General features: G+C 45.4%; 4 protein-coding genes across 6 annotated transcripts in view; 2 read left to right on the top strand and 2 right to left on the bottom strand.

Annotated features, from left to right (window-relative positions):
• On the top strand, positions 1–2,170 carry timm8a (translocase of inner mitochondrial membrane 8 homolog A (yeast)). 2 transcript variants are annotated; one of them, XM_053879082.1, is made up of 2 exons: positions 1–193; positions 1,502–2,170. In XM_053879082.1, exons 1-2 carry the CDS (start codon positions 92–94, stop codon positions 1,661–1,663), a joined length of 264 nt encoding a protein of 87 aa, XP_053735057.1. In that variant the 5' UTR covers positions 1–91; the 3' UTR covers positions 1,664–2,170. The 2 variants fall into 2 exon arrangements, with proteins under 2 accessions (XP_053735057.1, XP_053735056.1); XM_053879081.1 differs by having other exon boundaries at positions 1–202; positions 1,502–1,906.
• zgc:101583 (uncharacterized protein LOC494104 homolog) lies at positions 1,863–6,060 on the bottom strand. Its single transcript, XM_053879080.1, has 5 exons — positions 5,668–6,060; positions 3,834–3,890; positions 3,574–3,664; positions 2,900–3,060; positions 1,863–2,833 (listed from the first exon to the last, which is right to left on the bottom strand). The coding sequence occupies exons 1-5, from the start codon at positions 5,798–5,800 to the stop codon at positions 2,226–2,228; spliced, it is 1,050 nt and encodes a 349-aa protein (XP_053735055.1). The 5' UTR covers positions 5,801–6,060; the 3' UTR covers positions 1,863–2,225.
• On the top strand, positions 5,830–10,852 carry mars2 (methionyl-tRNA synthetase 2, mitochondrial). 2 transcript variants are annotated; one of them, XM_053879079.1, is made up of 4 exons: positions 5,830–6,005; positions 7,927–8,116; positions 8,188–8,522; positions 8,583–10,852. In XM_053879079.1, exons 2-4 carry the CDS (start codon positions 8,002–8,004, stop codon positions 9,756–9,758), a joined length of 1,626 nt encoding a protein of 541 aa, XP_053735054.1. In that variant the 5' UTR covers positions 5,830–6,005; positions 7,927–8,001; the 3' UTR covers positions 9,759–10,852. The 2 variants fall into 2 exon arrangements, with proteins under 2 accessions (XP_053735054.1, XP_053735052.1); XM_053879077.1 differs by lacking the exon at positions 5,830–6,005 and having other exon boundaries at positions 7,707–8,127.
• med12 (mediator complex subunit 12) overlaps positions 10,063–21,265 on the bottom strand; it is a 23,948-nt gene continuing 12,745 nt past the window's right edge. Inside the window, exons 20-43 of the mRNA XM_053879076.1 lie at positions 20,398–20,529; positions 20,100–20,327; positions 19,883–20,027; positions 19,663–19,783; positions 19,371–19,481; positions 19,180–19,293; positions 18,584–18,720; positions 18,129–18,308; positions 17,109–17,180; positions 16,589–16,752; positions 16,327–16,488; positions 15,765–15,966; positions 14,834–14,943; positions 14,637–14,772; positions 14,408–14,557; positions 13,967–14,332; positions 13,753–13,909; positions 13,279–13,493; positions 12,707–12,781; positions 12,294–12,517; positions 11,972–12,227; positions 11,209–11,403; positions 11,036–11,117; positions 10,063–10,732 (exon numbers count right to left, since the gene is read on the bottom strand). Coding sequence (XP_053735051.1) covers positions 10,695–10,732; positions 11,036–11,117; positions 11,209–11,403; positions 11,972–12,227; positions 12,294–12,517; positions 12,707–12,781; positions 13,279–13,493; positions 13,753–13,909; positions 13,967–14,332; positions 14,408–14,557; positions 14,637–14,772; positions 14,834–14,943; positions 15,765–15,966; positions 16,327–16,488; positions 16,589–16,752; positions 17,109–17,180; positions 18,129–18,308; positions 18,584–18,720; positions 19,180–19,293; positions 19,371–19,481; positions 19,663–19,783; positions 19,883–20,027; positions 20,100–20,327; positions 20,398–20,529 — 3,772 coding nt within the window. The 3' untranslated portion in view covers positions 10,063–10,694. The remainder of the gene's footprint in view (positions 10,733–11,035; positions 11,118–11,208; positions 11,404–11,971; positions 12,228–12,293; positions 12,518–12,706; positions 12,782–13,278; positions 13,494–13,752; positions 13,910–13,966; positions 14,333–14,407; positions 14,558–14,636; positions 14,773–14,833; positions 14,944–15,764; positions 15,967–16,326; positions 16,489–16,588; positions 16,753–17,108; positions 17,181–18,128; positions 18,309–18,583; positions 18,721–19,179; positions 19,294–19,370; positions 19,482–19,662; positions 19,784–19,882; positions 20,028–20,099; positions 20,328–20,397; positions 20,530–21,265) is intronic.

Genomic DNA, 21,265 nt, shown 5'->3' on the forward strand with positions numbered 1-21,265 from the left:
GTCCCATACGCGCACGTGAAGGTCAGCGTTTTGGACGTCAAACGTTCGCGTTCCTCCACAAACGGCTCGATCGGTGGACCTGAACGCAAGAATGAACGGGCAAGGAGCGACAGCAGACCCGCAGTTGCAGCAGTTTATCGAAATAGAGACCCAGAAGCAGCGATTTCAGCAGCTGGTGCATCAAATGACGGAGGTCTGCTGGGTGAGATGCTAACTGCTACAGCGATGTAGCATCGCTATATGGGGCTCTTATCAGTCTGTTTTACCTTAGTCGACTCCCAGTGTCATTGTGACTTCGAGCTCCAGTAGCCTTGCGTCGTGCTCACACGCTCAAGTTTCGTAGTCTTCAGTCTTGTTGATCTGAGTGATGCGTTCACGGCACTAGCTCTGCATAAAAACGCAAAGGTCTCAGAAAGAGCTCTGTCGTGTTGTGTAAAACACGTGTCATTTGCTGTTACTGTGTCCGTTACAGTCATGGCCAAAAGTTTTGAGTATGACACACAGTCTGTTCCTTCAGGGTTTTGAGGTGTTAGCCAGATGTTTCTATGGTACAATGACATACAATGAGAAGCATTTCACAAGTATCAAAAGCTTTTGTTGAGAGTTACATGCAGTAGGTCAGTATTTGCAGTGTTGACCTTCTTCTTCAAGACCTCTGCAATTCTCCCTGGCATGCTGTCCATCAACTTCTGAACCAAATCCTGACTGATGGCTGTCCACTCTTGCATCATCAATGCTTGGAGTTTGTCAGAATTTGTGGGGTTTTTGATTGTCCACCCGCCTCTGGAGGATTGACCTCAAGTTCTCAGTGGGATAAAGATCTGGAGAGTTTCCTGGCCAAGGGTCCAAAATCTTAATGTTTTGTTCCCTAAGCCATTTTGTTATGACCTTTGCTTTACGACAAGGTGCTCCATCATGCTGGAAAAGGCACTCTTCATCACCACACTGCCCCTGGATGGTTGGGAGAAGTTGCTCTCGGAGGATGTTCTGGTACCATTGTTTGGTCATCGCTGTGTTTTTAGGCAAGAATGTACAAGTATTGATGACGCAAGAGTGGACGGCCATCAGTCAGGATTTGGTTCAGAAGTTGATGGACAGCATGCCAGGGAGAATTGCAGAGGTCATGAAGAAGAAGGTCAACACTGCAAATATTGACCTACTGCATGTAACTCTCAACAAAAGCTTTTGATACTTGTGAAATGCTTCTCATTGTACGTCATTATATACCATAGAAACATCTGGCAAACACCTAAAAGCCCTGAAGAAACAGTCTTTGTGAAAATGTAATATTTGTGTCATTCTCAAAGCTTTTGGCCGTGACTGTACATTGACTTGAGCTTGGAAGTGGTGATCCTAGTCGGCAGATGCTGCTCAGAGAACCAAGAACAGTTGCCACTTTTCTGTACTTGAACATGAACTGTGATTGAATTTACGTGTTGAAAGATGACTAGAGAGTCTGATAATAAATGTATAGTTTGACCTAATCGTGTTCTTTTTCCAGGACACGTGCATGGACAAACCAGGTCCCAAACTTGACTCGAGGTCGGAGACATGCTTTGTGAACTGTGTGGAGCGGTTTATAGATACCAGTCAGTTCATCCTGAACCGACTGGAACAGACTCAGAGGAGCAGAGGAGGTTTCTCTGACTCCATGTCGGAGTAAAGACTTCCATCAGGAAGGACTGAGCACGGAGCCTCGTGCTTGTTCGTATGGAAAGAGACTTCAAGTGCCTCGGGTCAACACCATGTATGTTGTCCACAGGAGGAGCAGCAAACCTGCTGCAGTGTGGACGGACCTCACCTGCTGCAGGTCAACCCCAAAGTCAGGATGGAAATAAAGTGAACACAAGCTTTGGGTTGTACATATGCAATAAACAGAAATTCAAAACAGTTACATCCACTTGCCAAACTGCACTTTGTAAATACTTAAATTGTGGCACAGCCTGTTGTCAATGGTACATCACCCCTCGCAGTAAAGAACATTCCCGAAGCATCCAAACTGATCTTGCATCTTCAAAACAGGGTGTTTGAGAGGCCATTTTTCATGTCAGGATATGACTTTATCCATGCACTGAAGACGACCGTCATGAAAGTGAAATATTGTCAAGGTCACCAGTCTTTTAAATATGAATAATCATAAATATTAAAACAAAACACACACAAAAAATTGGTCTACAACGCGACAAAATCTTTTTGTGACACAGTTCAGAATGATGTTGACAGTTTCACTGGTCCTCAGCTTGGCTTGCTGGCAGCTTCACTTCATCCTCCGACTGGCTGCTTTGACTCTGCAGAGGCATGTACGCATGCTGACCTCCCGGCAGCCACTGATGCCCTTTTCTCAGGTACATCGGCATGGAGTCCCAGCTGAAGACGATGTCCTTAAAAGCATGGAGGAGGAAGATCCCCAAGATGATGATGAAGAATCCACTGATGGTTCCCACCACCCTGTCAACGGTCATGCTCTGCCACTCCTTGAAGAGGATGACAGAACAGGCCATGACTGCACTGGTGAAGAAGACGTAGTAGATGGGCGTGACGATGGAGGTGTTGAAAATATCCAGAGCTTTGTTCAGGTAGTTGATCTGGATGCTGACGCAGAGAATCAGGCAGACGACGAGGGACCAAAACAGAGGCTCTTTCAGCACTGCTGTCCCTGCAAAGAGCTCCTTAATGCCGATACCCAGCCCCTTGACACAGGACACAGAGAGGGAGCCAATCACGGAGCAGATGAGGATGTAGACCAGCACATTCTTCTGACCGAAGCGCGGGGCCACAGTGAAGATAAGGACCAGGCAGCTCGCCACTACGCACACAGCGAACACGATAAAACCTGGTGGGGAATTCAGGGCAGTTTAAAAGAGACGTCCTTTGTGCAGCTGATCGGGAAAAGCTCTACCTGGGTCTTTGAGTTTTTCCGCCATGACGGCGAGCGAGGCGACCTCTTCCTCCTGTGGAGCGTGAAGAACCATCACGGTGGAACCCAGAATACACAGGAGACAGCCGATCTTCCCGTGGATGTTTAGGCGCTCGTTGAGAAAGTAGGAGGCCAGGACGGCACTGGCAAGGAAGTGAGTCGTAGAGGTCAGAGGTCAGTGAGCAGCAGGATGGTTTCACACTGAGAAGGAGCGTCACAGATCCAACACAGAGTTCTGAGAGAGGAAGTGCAGTATTGTACGAGGAAGTCAGGAGCATCAGAGAAGCATGTGAGGGTTGAGCAGGTGAGCGATACCATTGCATCAGGGATCAACTCACTGGGTCTGTTTGCTAGTGAGGAGTAGATGAGGTGTCATGAAACAGTGTCCTGACTTGCAGAGGCCACCAGATGGCACTGTCTACAGTAAAATGTTTGGACTTCAATGGAACCTCACATCTCTTCTAAACCAAAAGCGCCATCTAGTGGCCACTGAATATTACGACACTGTTTCATGATGCCTCATCAACCCATCACTCATTTTTGTGATGGTGAGACACAGTCTGACAGATGAAGTTAGGGAGGAGTCTGCATGAACCATGATGTTTGCGGATGATACAGTGATTTGTAGCGAGCTCTGAAGCTCATTAAAAACATACCTGACTAGAACACTCAGCGCTCCAAGAGGTGTTACAAGAGTTGCTGGTGCAAACGCATACGCAGCAAAGTTCGCGGCCTCTCCAGCTCCCACTAGAGGACAAGCACAAGTACCACCCATGAAGGGGTAATTGACTGCATGCGTGAACAGGTCAACAAGGAAAAAAAGCCCAAACAACAAGTTTATTTTTTGCTCAGAGGAAACTGTGTTCAATCCGCAGTGAAATTGAAACTATAAGATACAACGCAGCAGTTCACTTACTTGATATGAGTCCAGCCCACCACAGCCATTCTCTCAGATACGCATGACCACCTTGACCTGTGGGTGAAGTGGACCAGTCAGAGAGGAGAACAGCTACTGTCTTTACCCAGTGACGTTTCTTCCTTCAAACATACAACACACCTGTTTGATGTGCTCGGATCACGACGACACAACAGGAAGACACGTCACAGTGAGTTGGAAGGTGAGTTATCGCTCAGTCCCTGACCGAGTGAGTTCGTGTGTGTCAAGACCAGAACGTACAATACACCAATGAGGGGGTTGACTGGGACCAAACTGAATACAGAACGTCACAATATCGCAATGTTGCGTTGATGTTTGAGCTGACATATCAAGACACTTGATTGTGTGATATTGCCTTGACATTTGAAGCTAGTTATATCGATATTTAATGCATAGATACTTTAATACTAAACATTTTCTTCCTGTATACTGGATTTATGCTGTGGATTAAGGTGAGCTATTCTTTCCTCTGTCTAACGGAGCACGGATCATAACAACAAACTTGTTTTCATGCATGTTAAAATGGTGGCGCTTCTCAACCCATATTACAATATATTGCTGAACCTACTGTATCGCAATACATTGCAATGTATCGTGTTGGGACTTAATTCATTTTGGAAAAATGTGACAGTTTCTTTCACAGCAATAAGTAAATGTGTGTGTCTGTGTGACTTATAGACTTTTGTATTCTGTATCATAGTTTGGTCTTGGTCTCTGTTGTGTCTGTTACAAGTGGTTGATGCATCAGTGAGAGTGCATGACACTCAGTGAGCCATTTCATGAGTGAGTTCATCTGTGATTCAATTCAAGTTTGCGGGTGTCTGTCGAACAGTTGTCATATAATTGCACTAAATACTTTTTCTTCATTCGTATTGTTTATTTATGCCTGGTTTCATGGTTGTGTATTGTGTGTTGCTCCTCTTATTTATTTCTTCTTGTGTGTGTCTTAGCTTTAAAGGATGGCTGTCCCCTCCTTCTTCCCTTTTTTTTGTAAACTTTATTGAAGAGGTTTTGTACTTGTTGACATCTTTCACTTCCTGTCTTTTTTTTTGTATAATCCTGTCTTCTTGTATTTGTCCGCATTGTTTAGTGTAGATATTTCCATATTTTTCAGCATGGTAAACCTTTATTTATTCACATTCTTTTCACTCGATGTGTCGGTGATGTATGCATTTGTTCTCAGTGACTTACATTCATTTGACTTAAGGGAGTCGGTCTGGCACAAAGCTATTTAAGACGTAGCGACTGGAGTCAATAAGCGATTGTTCGTAGCGGAACAAATGAATGAATGGTGGAGCGCGAGTAATCGTAGGTCAGTTATGAGTGTGACCGAGAGTCAGCAGGTCAGTCACACAGTGAGAGTGGTGGAGAGTTAGAGGTGGCAGGACCAAACTAGTTTCATTGTAACTCACTCCCTGCATGACCAATAACACAGTGTTGGTGGCCAAGATAGAGTCCAAACACACTGAAACTAAAGAAACATGTCTTGTTTTGATGTGTATGTGCAGTGGGTGGCGTACCAACAGGACATGGATCCACCACTAAAACTCTTCTGTTGGCGGGTTATTTTAGGTCTATAGTTTTGGTCATCTACTTCACATCAAATATAGCTATTCAAGGTTCAGCAGGTTTTTATCTGACAAGCATAAATCATAAATAAAGTATGGATAATATGTGTTTGTCAAAATCCAAACCCCAGTCGTGCCTTGTTTTAAGCACAGTCCAGGAGATCCAACAAACACCAGCTAAGTGACACTTGTTGCGTTCTTTATAGAGAACAATTCTTCACAGGCTTCTGTCACCCAGTCGCTACCTGCTCTCAAGGAGCCCGTCCTGGCCAGTCGCAGCAGCCCCTTCTTCTTCAAAATGAAGCTGGCTCCGATGAAAACACTGGAGGAGACGGCCAGCGAGAGGCCGATGTAGAAGTCCAGGCGGTTCACCTCCATCTTCGTCCAAACGAAGCGCAGAACGATTCCCGAGAGTCCTCAACACAAGCCCAAACTGAGTCTATTCAGCGCTGGGGCAAGGAACCATGTCGGGCGTCACATGACAGACCGGGATGACGAACTTTTTTTTTTAAAGTTTTTAAAAAGGCGAAGGTCCGCCAGACGCGACTAGCTCTCGGTACGGACAGCTACACCAAGACAGAAGGTATTTTACATGCGTTCGTTACGGCAGCCCCATCCGATGGAACCCGTCAGCAGGCAGAGCGACGCGGAAACGTGCGTCTGTGGGACGGAAGTAGCCGCGGACCGTTATAACCGTACCATCGATACATGATCTGAGTATAGATAAAGGTAGTTCCTCCTTCTTTTTAAAGTCGTCTGCTGCTATTTAAACAATATCACGTGAATTATTTAAATAGAAATATTGTGAACTGAAACAAAAAAACAAAGCAGCAACATAAGAGTCTATTTCTTAAAGACGAAATGGAAGAATTCGCGTTCAGAAAATAAAGATATTAACCAAGAGCAGTCGCGTGTATGTCATGAATGCAGAGTTGAAGGAAGTGAACGGTGACTGACTCTCCAAAATAAAGCCGAAGCAAGAAAGACTTACTGTGTAAAATAAAATAATAGGAGTCAAATAAACACACACAGGTTTGGGCGGATTGTCTTCACTAGCATGCGCTTTTACAGGACTCATCGGTAGGTTTGACACAGGGAAGAATATATTGCATGATAATCGCTTGCAGTGTTGACTGACTTACTGACTTAATGGACCCACTGACCCTCTGCTCTGAGGCGTTACGCGGGATTCAACATGTGCGCACCACAGAGTGAGAGTGGGTTGTTCACCGTCTGGTCGCACGACAGGCCTTTGGCGCCTCCTGCAGGAGACACATCGACTGTACATGACAGTCATGCGCTGCACTCTTTTCCCTCACCGCACTTCTGCACTTTGTATATATATACATAAAGCCCAATCCTGATATTTCTAACAGAGAAACTGTATTACCCAGTTTTTCAAGATGTGAATAGAAACCCTTCACCAATGGTACATCAACACTTGTAGCTATGAATGTTATTGGGATGTTTCAAACCTCTTTGCAATGATGAAGTGATGGAGACAGAGCGACTTTCAAACTAGCTGGAGGGGCAGAGGATTCCAGGAAAAGCTCTTAGTTTCTCTTAAAACCAGACAGTTCATAAAACCCTATATTGTGCCATAAAGCAGAGATGCAACATGAATATCAACATCACATGAGCATTGACGCGGACAATCGCCCTCAGAGCTTGTTGTCTTTAGTGTTCTTCTAGCTTCTACTAAACAGAAATAAGTAGAGGCTTTATTGGCTTAAACAAAAATATCAATCATTATAGACAACAGTAATTTATAAAGATAAAGTTGAGATATAAACCAATAATAGTCTCAGTCCATACGAATGTGCTTGTTTCCATTACAAATCGTTTAAAATAATTATTTAATGAAAAATAAAAATTACACATGTATATATATTAATTTTTATTTATTATTATTGTATTGTAAATAATGAATTAATAAACAATACAAATATAGTATATATAATTATATATAATTATTATTTTCATTTATTTTTATTGTTCATTAAACATTTTATCGCAATGAAACATAAACAGGTCACAGGTTGAATATGAAATTGGAAAAACAGACGTTTTTATTCTAAGTTAAAACTTTAATACAATAAACTGCAAACTGCAAATACAGTCTCCTGGTGTAAAATTAGTTGTTTGTCATCTTATATTTTACAAAAAGAAAAACAGTCCCAGATATTTTTCATGCGGTGATGACGTCGCTGGACAAGACAGCTGATTGGCTGGCCTGGTCAACCCAGGTGCCGCCTGATTGGAAGATACCGAGAGAACCCGGAAATACTTACAACCTTGAAAACATCCAGCCTGTCATGTGTTGCTTGCACAGTTGACTTCAGATCGCGTTGGTTACTGTCCATTGCCGCTTTAAACGGGTGTTGATGACCGTTGCTGCGGTTTCGTCCGCTGACTTTATGGACCTGTTGCCATGAGGACCTGTCTTGCTGGTGTTGCCAGCGGCGTCTTCAGACTCCAGCGGTGCGTTCTGCCACTCACTGCAGCTGCATGGAGGCGTCTGGGCTCATTTCCCTTCAGAGAGAAGAGCAGCCGTGTGTGCGCAGACGACAACCACTTCTATGTTACCACCCCGATCTTCTACGTCAACGCTTCTCCACACCTCGGACATTTATACTCCGCAGTTTTGGCGGATTGTCTCCACAGATACAAGCTGCTTCAGGGCTACAACTCCAGGTTTGCCACTGGTAAGAATGTGTAGTCAGACATTGGCTTGCAGTGGAACTTACTGGTGCGGTCCATCTCAGGTACTGACGAACATGGACTCAAGATCCAACAGGCTGCTGACGCTGCTGGAATGGACCCGCTGACCTTCTGCACCCAAGTGTCCGAGAGATTCCAGGGTCTGTTCAGCAGGTGCAACGTGTCCCACACCGACTTCATCAGGACCACGGAGGAGAGACACCGGCGGGCCGTGGAGCACTTCTGGTCGGTTCTGCTGGATAAAGGTCTCATCTACAAGGGCAGCTACGAGGGGTGGTACTCCACACCCGACGAGAGCTTCCTGACGCCTTCGCAGGTGGCTGACGCTGTGGACCCGACAGGGAAGGAGATCAAGATTTCACTGGAAAGTGGCCATCAGGTGAGGCGGTGGAGAGTCTGCTGGTGCAGCATGAGAGTGATCATACTCTAAAATACGCAGGTGGAGTGGATGAAAGAAGAGAACTACATGTTCCGCCTGTCTAACTTCCGGCCTCAGCTGCTGCACTGGCTCAAGAGGAACCCGGCGGCAGTTCAGCCCGAGCGCTTCCAGCAGGCTGTGCTCTTGTGGCTGGAGGAGGAGCTCCCTGATCTTTCGGTGTCCCGACAGAGAAGTCGTCTGCAGTGGGGGATCCCTGTCCCCGGTGACCCTGACCAGACCATCTACGTGTGGCTGGACGCTTTGATCAACTACCTCACTGTGGTGGGCTACCCTGACCAACACCACCAGCGGTGGTGGGGCGCCGTCAGGCACGTCGTGGGAAAGGACATCCTCAAGTTTCACGCCATCTACTGGCCGTCGTTTCTCCTCGCCGCCGGACTGCCGCTGCCGCGGTCGATACATGTCCACTCCCACTGGACGGTCGGTGGGAAGAAGATGTCCAAGAGTCTCGGGAACGTGGTGAACCCGCTTGAACGAGCGCAGTCCTTCACCACAGATGGTTTGAGGTACTTTCTCCTGCGTCAGGGGGTTCCCGACTCGGACTGCGACTACACAGACGTCAAGGTTCTGAAGCTGCTCAACGCCGAGCTGGCGGACTCCCTGGGGGGTCTGCTGAACCGTTGCACAGCTCCGGCTCTGAACCCCCGGCAGGTGTTTCCTCCTTTCTGCCCGCTGTCGTTTCCTCCGGAGGGAGAGGCAGGCAGAGCCGTCCCCGAAGACTACGCCATGCTGGACGCAGTGAGGAACCTGGAGGCAATGGTGGCGCAGAACTACGAGAGCTTGCACGTCTACAAAGCTCTGGAGGCCGTCGCCGCGTGTGTGCGTCTGACCAACGGGTTCGTTCAGCGTCACACTCCTTGGAAGTTGGACAAGACTGAGAGTGAAGACGCACGCTGGCTGGACACCATCGTGCATGTCTCACTGGAGTGCCTGAGAGTGTACGGGACTCTCCTTCAACCCATCGTGCCAGAGATTTCAGACAAGCTGCTGTCCAGACTCGGAGTGAAGGCGGACGAAAGAGCTTGGAAGAATCTGACCTTCCTGCCCAGATATGACGGGGAAGCCAGTGCATTTGAAGGGAGAGCACTTGGAGCAGACACTGGAGTGCTTTTCAGTCGTTTGGAAAGTACGAACGAGAAGAATCCAAAAGCAAAGAAAAGCAAAAAACAGAGGTGATGGCATCAGCTGGAATCAATAAAAGATTTTGCGTGAGTATTGGTGTGATTTATCATGAGGAGGATCTCACCTCAGAATCTTTCATTCAGAGAGGACTGCGTGGAAGCTTCAGTTCTTGAAATAAAAATAATATAAATGGGTTTATCTATTCAAGGTTGAGGCATTTGAAAGAACTTGGACTACAGAAGCTGCTTCTTTATGAAGTAAAGGAGACGTTCAATGTGAAAATGCCTCTTCAGAATATCCCAGAAATATACCATGTGACTGAAACCAGTCCACTCTTGCTACGCTCAACATCTCACAAGCCCTCAACAGTGTTATTTCACCAAAAATGGAAACCTCCCAGTAAACAAATGAGGTGTTTCCCCACAAATCCAACCGTTGTTCCCATACAAGTTTACATCAACTCTGCACAACCCTTAAAAGGAATGAAAGCCAAGGCCAATGTTCCACTCAGATGTGAGAGTGTGGAACAGCAAATGCATGGAACTGTTTAAAAAAAAACTCACCCCCCCATTTCACTTCTGTTTACTGTCTCCTCTGTTTTATAAACCCTCTCATCCTGACGACACACTGGAGATGGAGGGCAAAAACAAAACAAGTCCGACACAAATACAAGACATAAAAACCGACACGGATTTTTAATGAGAAATTACACGAAACTGAGAAATTGTACAAATTGAAATAAAATTAAAAAAGGACAAAAACTAAATTGCATTATTCTCATAATTTCTGGTATTTTTTTTTTACATTGTACTGCCCCCCCATTCGCTCCGCCAACGTTCCTCAATTATAAAAACTGAAGAAGAAGAAGAAGAAGAAAAAAAAGACAAATTCCTGCTGTCACTTCCAGATGCCGTTCACTGGTCCACTTTTACCCAGAATCCACCTGCCGACGTGCAGGCGGGTACAACTCCCGACGCCAGTCCAGATTCATCAGTAATAACTATTGGCACCTTGACCCGGCTGTGTACCTGAAACACAAACAAATACTTGTCAACTGTCCATCTTTCTTAAACACGCATCTCATTTTTCAAGTGAATACGTCAGGAACTGAGGACAAGATCAAGAGTGTACGGCAAAAAGACATTCATTCAAAGTCCAAATCCTTGCCTATGTCTTCCTCTCCATGAAGACGCACAGTTTTGAAGTTGCTTTATAAAGTTCAAGAGGTTACGAGAGTCAGGTCTTTCTCCGTCACCCCGCCCCCCCACGATTAGCCCGAGCCGTGGCTGAGACTGAAGTTTGGTGTGATTCTGGTCACGTGTGCTACGTACTTGAGAGCTGCTGTTGCAGTTGTCGGACCAGCGCGGCGGTCTGCTGCTGCTGCTGGGTCTGCTGCATGCCCTGTCGAGGAAACTGAAGGAGAGCGGATAAACACAGCGATGGAAACAAGCACTATATGTAGCCGCAGTTTCTTTGTGAGGCTGAGGAACAGCCTGAGACTCACCATTGGTTGTTGTGGGGGAAGCGGTTGCATGCCCAGACCTTGGTTCTGTGCCTGGCCAGGTGGCGCTACAGCTGAAACCTGCTGCTGTTGTTGCTGTTGTTGTTGCTGCTGCTGGACCTGTTGCTGGGGAACCTGTTGCTGCTGCTGCTGGACCTGCTGCTGCTGTTGCTGCTGCACTTGTTGAGCCTGTTGTTGCTGCCACACGAGAAGACGCATTCAGTTAAACTGCTACATTCAAATGTGAAACTTCTCATTTGAAAGGTCGGTTATTGTCACGTATAAAAATACAAAAATCCACCTGACAGCTAAGAACGCAGGTTTTACGTGAGTTAAGTTTCATGCGGCGCTTCACTAAATGAGCCGCTGGACTGGCTGGGACTTTGGTCAAGTTGCTATTGAGATGATACAGGAAATGAGACGAAAAAGTAAGAGCCATGCCGCTTGATATTTAGAGGAGGATCACAGTAAAATATATAAACTAAAAAAATACAAGCACTAGAGACATAGGTCGGACATGGACCAGCAACCTTGTGACACACAGGCATGTGTTTTAACCACTATACTGCCACACATGACCAGCTGTTCAGATGAGCCTTACAGCCTTACATATTTGTAGCATGTGACTCTCTTCAGCAACACAGTAGACACCTAGTGGTCACAGCAACAAATAGTTTTTGTCTTCATGTCGCCGTCATGCAAACGCATTTTGCCTCCTTTGTTGACAAAAACATGTTCAACATCACCATCATGACAGGACACTCACCCTCAGAGCTTGTTGTCTTAAGTACAGCTGCTGCTGCTGTTGTTGTTGTTGCTGCTGCTGTGCTGCCTGTTGCTGCTGCTGCTGCTGTTGTTGTTGTTGTTGTTGCTGCTGTTGTTGTTGTTGCTGTTGCTGCTGCTGCTGTTGCTGCTGCTCTGCCAGCATCTGATTAGGCCTCATGCCTGGATGGACACCCTGCCCGCCCATGTGACCAAGACCATGAATGATCTGGTTCTGTTGTAAGTTCTGGTGAGGAAACCTGAAAAGCACAACTGGTTGACCTCAACCGTCACTGAAGCAGAGACAGTTGGATTTTGAAACGCACCTCTGTGCGTTCTGCATGTTGTGTGCGTAGCCTGGCGCCTGCTGGTGAACGTAGCCGCTGGGCCTCGGCTGCGTCCTCAGAGGATCCACCACAGCCGGGTTCGCCCCGGGATGATTGCCTTGGAAGTTCTGGCCGTAGGAGGTAGGAACAATACCAGCGCCTTGCGAAGGGTGTGGCTGCATCCCCATGTGTGATCCGTACGAGGTATAGCCCTGAGATATGTTCTGAACAGAAGGAGAGCTCACTAGAAAGGAGCACGCTACATGCTTCAAAAGTAAGAAGGGACTCAGGGGGAACTTGTACTGGTGTTATGGTTTCTGCTGCAGTGCATTCAGGCTAGAGAAGAGAACGTGCTAGGTAGGCATCAATAATAACACATGCAGGGACGTGCAAAAAATAAAGCGCAAACAGACCTGTGACGCTTGTAAGGAAGTGTACGGCTGGTTGGGCGTGATCTGCCTGATCTGCTGCCCGATCATGCTCTGGTTCTGAAGAGGAGCAGAGCACGACGTCAATAACATTTTCTTCATGCACAAAGACGATCTGGAGTTTTGCAGGGTGGAAAAGGTCACCTTCTAAATACGACACCCATCACGACACAATGAAGACGGAGGGGAAAAAAAAGGACGACCCACTTTGCATGCGCGAGCTGCGCAGCCATGGCAACACATGCCTGGGACGACATGAACACCGGTCTACTCCATATGTACAAATCTATTTTTAAACCTTCCTGTGGTCTTTTTGATTACTTTATTAGTCCCACCTCTAATTTTACTGACCTTAATACTTGTATTACAGGACATCTACAGATTAAAATATTAATAATCTTGAAATAAAATCAATCAGAATGAACATTTTGAATCAACCAATCATTTGTAGGGAAAAAATATCATGCGACTGATGTCTTCAAAATTCAACCACCATCACTTTGACAACTGGCATTCCACGCTGCCTGATGGGTCCCGGTCGGCATGGACTGACTCACCAGTCGGACCTGAAGCTGCTGCCGTAAGTTGGGGTTCTGCGGCATGTTAGGTTGCGGCTTGTAGCCCATCTGGTACTGCTTGTCCATCCCCATCATGCCGGGCATGTTTGCCTGCATTCCAGGCATGAGTCCTGGGTAGGGGGGTCTCGTCTGCATCATTTTATTCATGGGCGGATTCCGGGCTGGTCTGTATGGAGGGTCTAAACCGGGTCCACCTCCAGGAAAGAGAGGGAATGGTCACAGTTCAGGTTATGAGATTCTCAAGTGGGAAGGCATTTCACTCGTGAATTCCGATGACACCCTTATCCAGAGTCTTTAGACCGAAGGAAGTGCTACTTTCATGATCTAGACAAATGTTGCCTGTACCTTCAGTCTGTGCCTGCAACGTAACAATTGTGTCGACCTACGCTTAAGTACAAATAAAGACGGAAAATAATTTCCTTTAACTTTTTTTTCATCCCAGCAAGAACTGACCTGGAGGTAGCGGCTGGTTCTGCGTGTACATGCTCATGGTTGGTTGGCCGTATGTTGGTCGACCATACGGATGATTGGGCATCATTTCGGGCGGCATGTTGGTTGCATACGGTACTCCACCGCTGGGTCGGTTCACGTAGTCTTGGTGAGTAGAATACTGAAAAGAAACCTCTGTTAAATCTTGTTCAGCGGGGTATAAAACCAAAACACCAACCTCGGTTTTAGGAGGCTGGGCCTTCTTCTTTTTATTAGGTTTCTTCCTGTTTGTGTCAGTGGGGACAGCTGGAACGTTCTTCTCCGGCTTCACAGCCTCCATCATCTTCTTCTCAGGCTCCTGGGAGACAGGGGTCAGAGGCTCCTCCTCTTCAGGAGGCAGGGGAAGTGGCTCCAGGTAATAGCTTCGAGGCTTAGGCTTCAAGTGAGTGTGGTAGAGCAGGAACCGCTGCTGCTCCTCGAACTTGGTGACCTTGCGGTCCACTCGAACGGTGCCAAACCAGCCCCATGACAGAGGAGCTGAGTGTTTGAGTCCTTCAAAGACATCCCAGGGAGAAATCTTCTGCTTGGTTGAAACTTGAAGTCCCTGGAGAGAGGAAGTTTCCAACCTTCAGCATTTCCATGCCCAAATATGTCATTAGACTTTCACCAATAGAGTTACCTCCTTCTCAAAGCCGGCTATTTTGTTCCCCTTTGTGTCGATCAGTGACCCCTGAGGCTCACATGTTATGACATCGCGCGTTTGCTTGGGCAGCGGCAGGAGCTGGCGGACTTTCTCCAAACTCTCTGACTGTCGATCCCCAAGCTCTTTCTGCAAAGGAGCAACAGAAACAGTTTATTGAGCTTACTTTGCATGAAACTCACATCTTTAAATGTGAAAAGGTTCTTACCCTGAGCTTCTTGACCAGGTTCATGTAAGCCCTCTTGTTCTCCTCCATACTGCCCTGAGAGATGCTGGACATGTCAGCAGCCAGCGTGCCATTGATGAGCACGCTCAACATGTCGAGCACGGTTGTAAAAAGTTCACTGTCGGAGAGACGAGGGGTGAGCATCAAAAACAACAGAGTGGGCTCAACAGATCACTTACTTGTTGGACTGCATGTCAACAGTTCCACTGCTGATGATGTCGAGGAGCAGAACAGCCCACTCTGTCGTCTGTTGCGTGCTGCGCTGGACTGTATCAAACATCCCACCAACCTGAGCACGACAGACCCAGATCAGTGTCTGACACACAAGTTCAATTGTGAATCCATCCAGAAAGCACTGTTTTATTGGGATAGTGAACAGTTCTACGTCTTAAAGAAACTTAATATTACATGTCTTCTTGATGTATGGAGCAAGAGAAAGCCAACTGCTTCAACACCAATCACAAGTAAAGTGGCCAGAGCGCGGGCTGTCACACGTGATCAGCTGTTGTGATCGGCAATGACAGGTAGTGATCGGCATTCACTGATCACGCCGAAATGATCGGTGACTGATTGAGCGGAGCATCCCTACTGAAAATGCCTGCTATATATATATACATATCACTTTACAGGTACACAGACAGAAATAGCTTTTGATCAGCCACAGAAAATCTGGCACCACAAGCTGCGGTAGACATGACAATTTAGGCATGTTTCTACATCATCTTGCCTCCTAAAAAAACTCAATATTGCTCAAGTGTTTTGTTAAGGATACATAATTCCATAATGTAAATTAAAATAAATAATCGATCAATGCGCCCAGTGCTCTCTGTGTCAAAAGGTCGACTGTTAAACAAGTTTCCATGTCAAACAGCCATCTCTAATTGATGCTGAACCGACATATATCACACGTTCATGGCAAGAAAATACAGGGGAAAAAATAAGTGAACCCAAATTAAGAGACATTCACATACCTGGTAAATAAATAGACACAAACTCAGGATGGATAATCAAGACATATTATAAGAGATGCTAAAGTCGTCATGGCAACAGCGACCTTCACAAAACATAGATTAAAAGCAGTAAAAGGCTAGTATTGTAAAACTATCTTACCAAATTGAGTCTCAGTTTTAGAGCCTCGTGCATCATCTGCTTGGCTTTGCAGTCGTCCTGGTACTGGTCTTCCCTCCAGTTGGTGACAATCTGCTGAACTTGGCTGTACAACGAGGTGAGCAGACCCTCCCTCTGCTCGTCCTGACCCTTCAAACAGGTCAGCACCAATGACAGGAATGGCTGCTGACTCAGCAGAGACATGCTGTGAAGAGACAGGAACGTAAACCAACCAGGCCCTGGCTGAATCCTGACATGCAACACATATTGAGATGGTGACAACTAAGAAACTAAGTAAAACACCTGAAGCTGTTGTATACAATACTGGTAACTGACTAAAAGGCTACATACTAGTGATGGGTCGATGAGGTTTCATGAAGCAGTGACCTGATTTTCAGAGGCCACCAGATGGCACTGTCTGCTGTAAAATGTTTGGACTAATTCAATGAATAAAGGCCATCAACTTCACACCATTTCTAAACCAAGAGTGGCATCTACTGGCCTCTGGAAAGAAGGACACCATTTCATGCAATACTGTTTCATATTTAGGATGATCATCACAAACCTCTTCTGTTTCTGTCGGTCTCTCTCCTTGCGTGATGAAGAGCTCAGATGTTGACCTTTCTCCAACTCTTCCCCTGCTGCTTTCAGAACATGGCCTTGAACTGAAGTGGGCAGCTTTGCGATCAAAGGTGCCACCAGCCAAACACCAGATCGTTCAGAGGAACTGAAGACCAGACAAAGAAATTTCAAGAATTGTAATGCTTCCTTATTGTGGAAATACTTAGAGCTCTGAATTTGACACATGAGGCAACCTTTGTTTGTACCTTAAAATAGGTTTTATCTTGCTGCTGGTGCTGCTGCTGTTGGATGCAGAGCCTCCTTGGACTGCTGCTCCATTCCCTGAGAGGTTACTGGAGTTCATCTCAGCTGACTTCTGAAAGACCTCGATCGTGGCCTTTGCTATGTTCTCCAAAAGAGAATAAAGCTCCTGGAGGAAAGATTGACACAATTTTGGTTATTGCTATACACTTCCAACTCCAAAACAGATGATGAAAGTAAATCAACTGCAATACAATGACATGAAAATTGCACAATTATCATGAATGGAGGAAAACTGTACCTAGAAACCAAGATTCCTCCACATACCCTCATTTCTTTTGATGGAAACAGTAAGTTGTTCCCCAAGTATTTACCTCATTCAATTCTTAAATTATTCTCAGACCATGGCCATAGAGCCAGAAGAAAACCTCAAAATAATGAATGTTTGGATCAAAATTGGGAAGAAGAGAAGTTTCATTTTTTAACAAATGTATATATCTATACACACAATTTTGGGACACTTACATTGTTGGTGCTCTGCTTGATCATCAGCTGCAGCTCCAGTGACGACTGCCTCATGGTCCATTGGTCCATATTCTGAAACGAGCGCGTCTGTGATACATCTTGACATGATTTCCACAAATGGTGACATTTCATCCCCCGCTAACCAAACAATGAAATAATTATCAGGTTAACTTGGTGGGTTGCTGAAGTTGAGGACACAAATCTTCTTACCCCGGACTCATCTATGTGGCATGTCAAACTACATGAATGCAAGCGCAGCACCCAAAACAAACCTGTGCCGCCACCATGCATGTTAAAGTAAGATTCAGTTCAATCTCTTTGATAGTGGTCAAGTTGGAGTCAAGAGGACCAGTCATGGAGAAAACTCGGTCAATAAAAGCAAAAGAGCAAATGATGCAAAATGAAGCATGATTTGTCGACTTTGAATCCTATTCTATTCTTGATGCAGCAACATGACAGTGTAGCAGGCAGCACCAGCCTCAAGCTGTCGGGTGACAGATATGATGAAATATTAAAATCTAACAGTACACATATCCTCAGATATATAACAAATTTTCCCAAACATTGGTGTCTTTAAACATGCCAACGATCTTGCGACATTGCAATTGTCGCATGGCTGAGTGAACTGATGACATGGGCTGCCTATTCGTGCTCTGGACAGGTCTCACCTCTGCTGAGTGGTCACCACCTTGCAGAACACAGCGTGGAGCTACCACAAGCCGCAATTCCATATGAGACCAGGGTTACAGTAACAGATTCATTGTGAATTATCAATTACTTCAATCAGCTGTTCAAATTTCTTGATTTCATTTACATCCACAAGAAAGAGGACAAGGAAAAGTGACGAAAGGAACAGGGTGCTGATTCAATTCCGGCCAAAGGAGGGCAGCAAAACAACATTTAAAACACAGATTGCCGAGGATGACAACAGATGAGGTCCAAAATATGACTGGATTTCTGTTTTTGCTTCCCTGAGCCTCAATGTCGATGGCACACTGGCAAGTAAACAATGAAGCCAACCTGTAGGATGCGTTTGATGCGCTGCCTCTGAGGGTTGTCGCCGTCATCACTGTCCAGCTGGCGGTGAGGGTAGCAAATGAGCTGCAGCAGACGCTGAGCTTGAATGTTGACCAGAACTGGGTCCTGAAGGGCACTGCTGTCTTCAGAGAGAGACTTCAGGCAGCGCTCACCCACCCACTCCTGCAGGGAGCAGTACATTTTATCAGGGGTATTAAACTCTCAGACATCAGAAGGAAATTTCTGGAAAATCATGAGGCATAAAAATCATCAACAGACTCCAGGCAACAGGAAAACATAACAGAGATTGTTCACACTCTCTGGAAGAACAGCTGGCCACACAGTGAGTCCAACTTGCATTGAGAAACTCATTATCATTTGTTCATAGCTCGAAGCAATTTTGAGGTGGATTTTTATAGCCTCTGCATCATTTAGCTGATAGCCACTGGTGTCCTTACCTGCTGGCATATGGTCTTCAGCACATACTTCGCATACACATCCAAACTGGCTGTCTCTATTGAGACATTGCGTCCCTCAGATATGTCGTCGAGGCCAGCGTTGTGTGACAGTCCTGATCCCCTCAGCTCAGCATCACCTACAATCATCAGCACCATGACAACATGCTGGTGTGCAGCCACTGCTGATCAGCATTCAGTACTTGAGGCGGTGAGTCATGCAGAATATCTGTGATTACTTTCAAGTGTTTCATGTAAACATAATGAGGAGTTCAGCAACGGCTATGAATGTCACGTGGTCATTCCATTTGTAAAAATCAACCGAAGATTAAAACCTCTGTCAAAGGCATTTGGCTGCATGGACAACATCCTCATCGTTAAAATGGTTTACTACACAGGCTTCAATGTTCCATAAAAAGTAAGTTGTCAGTTCTGGAATTGATTTGAATAGTTGCCCCACTGAGAAATGCTTATACATCACCATCCTCGCCCAACATATAACATCCCAGTACAAGCAAGTCAGAGATAAAAGGGAACAAAACACTCCAAGCTTGGAAATAGAAGTGAACTAACAAACAGAAGTGCAACACTTCACTTACCCAGCATGAAAACAGCCTTGAGGACAGCAAACACAGCCCCAACAACGATACTGTTCTGAGAAGCTGCCAGAAGGTGACGATCACAAGAGGATCGGATGCCGACCGATGACTTATCTGCCAGTAAACAACAAAAGTGAGCAGCTTGTAATTTTAATGAATGTCTACCTAGTAATATCGGCATGCTTTCACACCTGACTTCACCCCATCATGGGGAACCGGGTTTCTCTGCGGTGTCTTGAACAGATGCAACAGAATCCTGCAGGTGAGTCTGGCCCCAGGTTCAGAGTCTTGCTCACTGCACGCTGATGTGATTTGACACACAAATGACACAATAAGAAGTCAAAGAGGTTTGCAATGATGTCTAACTAAGAACATTTCACAACAGTAACGTTTCAGCTTTAACAATAATGTTTAAGCTGCAGTCAAAATCTTATGGCATATATATATATATATAATTTATCGACTTATCTCTCAAGCACATACCTGCATTGAGGAGTGAGGGGATAGCTACACAGCGAACCAGGTCTTCTAGGAGCAGGCACTGTCGAGCGATGAGGATGGCGACAAAAGTTGCCAGTGAATCATGGAAGGACAAATCACTAACCTGCAAAGATAAATGCACAATTTCAATTTGAAATATGCTGCTCAGGAATCAAAGAAAATAAAGCACAACTCAACATAACATGGACTGGATAAGACTTACATCCACATTACACAGCAGGTCGTTAAATCCACAGTTGCCATTATTTGAGGAGCAGCAGAGAGCTTTCAGGATGCCGAGCCACTCGGCACTCAGGGACCGACAATATGCCGTCAACTCCGCACACAGGATCCCAATGTCATTTACCCTGGGATGACAGTTCATGGCATTAACTGACTGATAAAAATCGAGAGTCCATTTTGCTCAGATTTGGACAAACCTCTCTGGGTCTCGATGGTCCACACACACATCCATCAGCACGTTACAGACAAAGCTGTAGCGGTTAGCGGGACTGTTGTTCAGGTTGGTGCCCACCATTGGGTGGTTAAAGTTGTGAGCTGTGGGGTTGGCTATGGCCTCCATCATGTACACCGGATCCCATAGCATGTTGGAGTCCGATGGATCGATATTACAGTAGATGGAGTTCTTCACTTTGGAGCAGAACTCGCTGGAGAAAAAAAATACATGAACTCAGAAATCAGACGTGATAAACTTATGAAGTCATGCCAGAACAATACCTGAAGATTTCACCAAACTTGTTCTTCAGGTGACTGCAGAAGGTGTAGAGATCGTACAAGTAGGCCAAGATGCAACGTTCAGCAGAAGAGCAATTCGCTGGATTCACACCAGATTTCACAACGATGCGCAGCCTAAGACACAGAAAACCATTCAGCTTTTAACTTGAACAAAGAGGCTAATCAAAGTGCAGTGACTAATTGGTTCCAGTATTACAAATGTTTTTAGCAACAAATGTACAACCCTGGTGAGAGAGGTCTTCACCTCACATTTTCCTCTGTTGAAAGCAAAAACAACACAGAGAGAGATGTCCATATCTTGTGAACAGTCTTAAGCATTTATGACTTCAGAATATAAGTGGCACTTCATTGTACCTTAAACACTGACAGTTCAGTGTAACACAATATTAAGTCAATGTTTTTTACTGTTTTGGATAAACGGCAGCAAAATCACAACTTGTACAATAAAACTCCAAATGTCGACCTTTCACACATAAAACACTTTACTTTACACTTTAATACTTTATAAATGATGTCATTGCTTGAATATTAGCTTCAGGTTTAAACTCAAGTAAATTAAATAATCTGATAAACTGGGAAGCCCCTAAAATAATTACTACAGGATAAGAAAAACAGATTCTTGATCCTTAAATCCCATTCAGCTGGTAGTAAGCCGTTGAAATCTCAGACAAAAAAACCCAATTGTGATTACTTCATGAGAAAACCATTTCATTCCAAACAATTTGACCATGAACTCTCCATATTGTTCTTCCAAACAGAGCAAATAAAGCGCTGAGGAGGACAACAGACTGCAAGCATTAAGCATGCATTTGCTTGTAACCTCAAGTCTCAAAAAGCGACAAATTTCATC

Source organism: Synchiropus splendidus, chromosome 11 (assembly GCF_027744825.2).
Source record: "Synchiropus splendidus isolate RoL2022-P1 chromosome 11, RoL_Sspl_1.0, whole genome shotgun sequence".
Lineage (NCBI taxonomy): Eukaryota > Metazoa > Chordata > Actinopteri > Syngnathiformes > Callionymidae > Synchiropus > Synchiropus splendidus.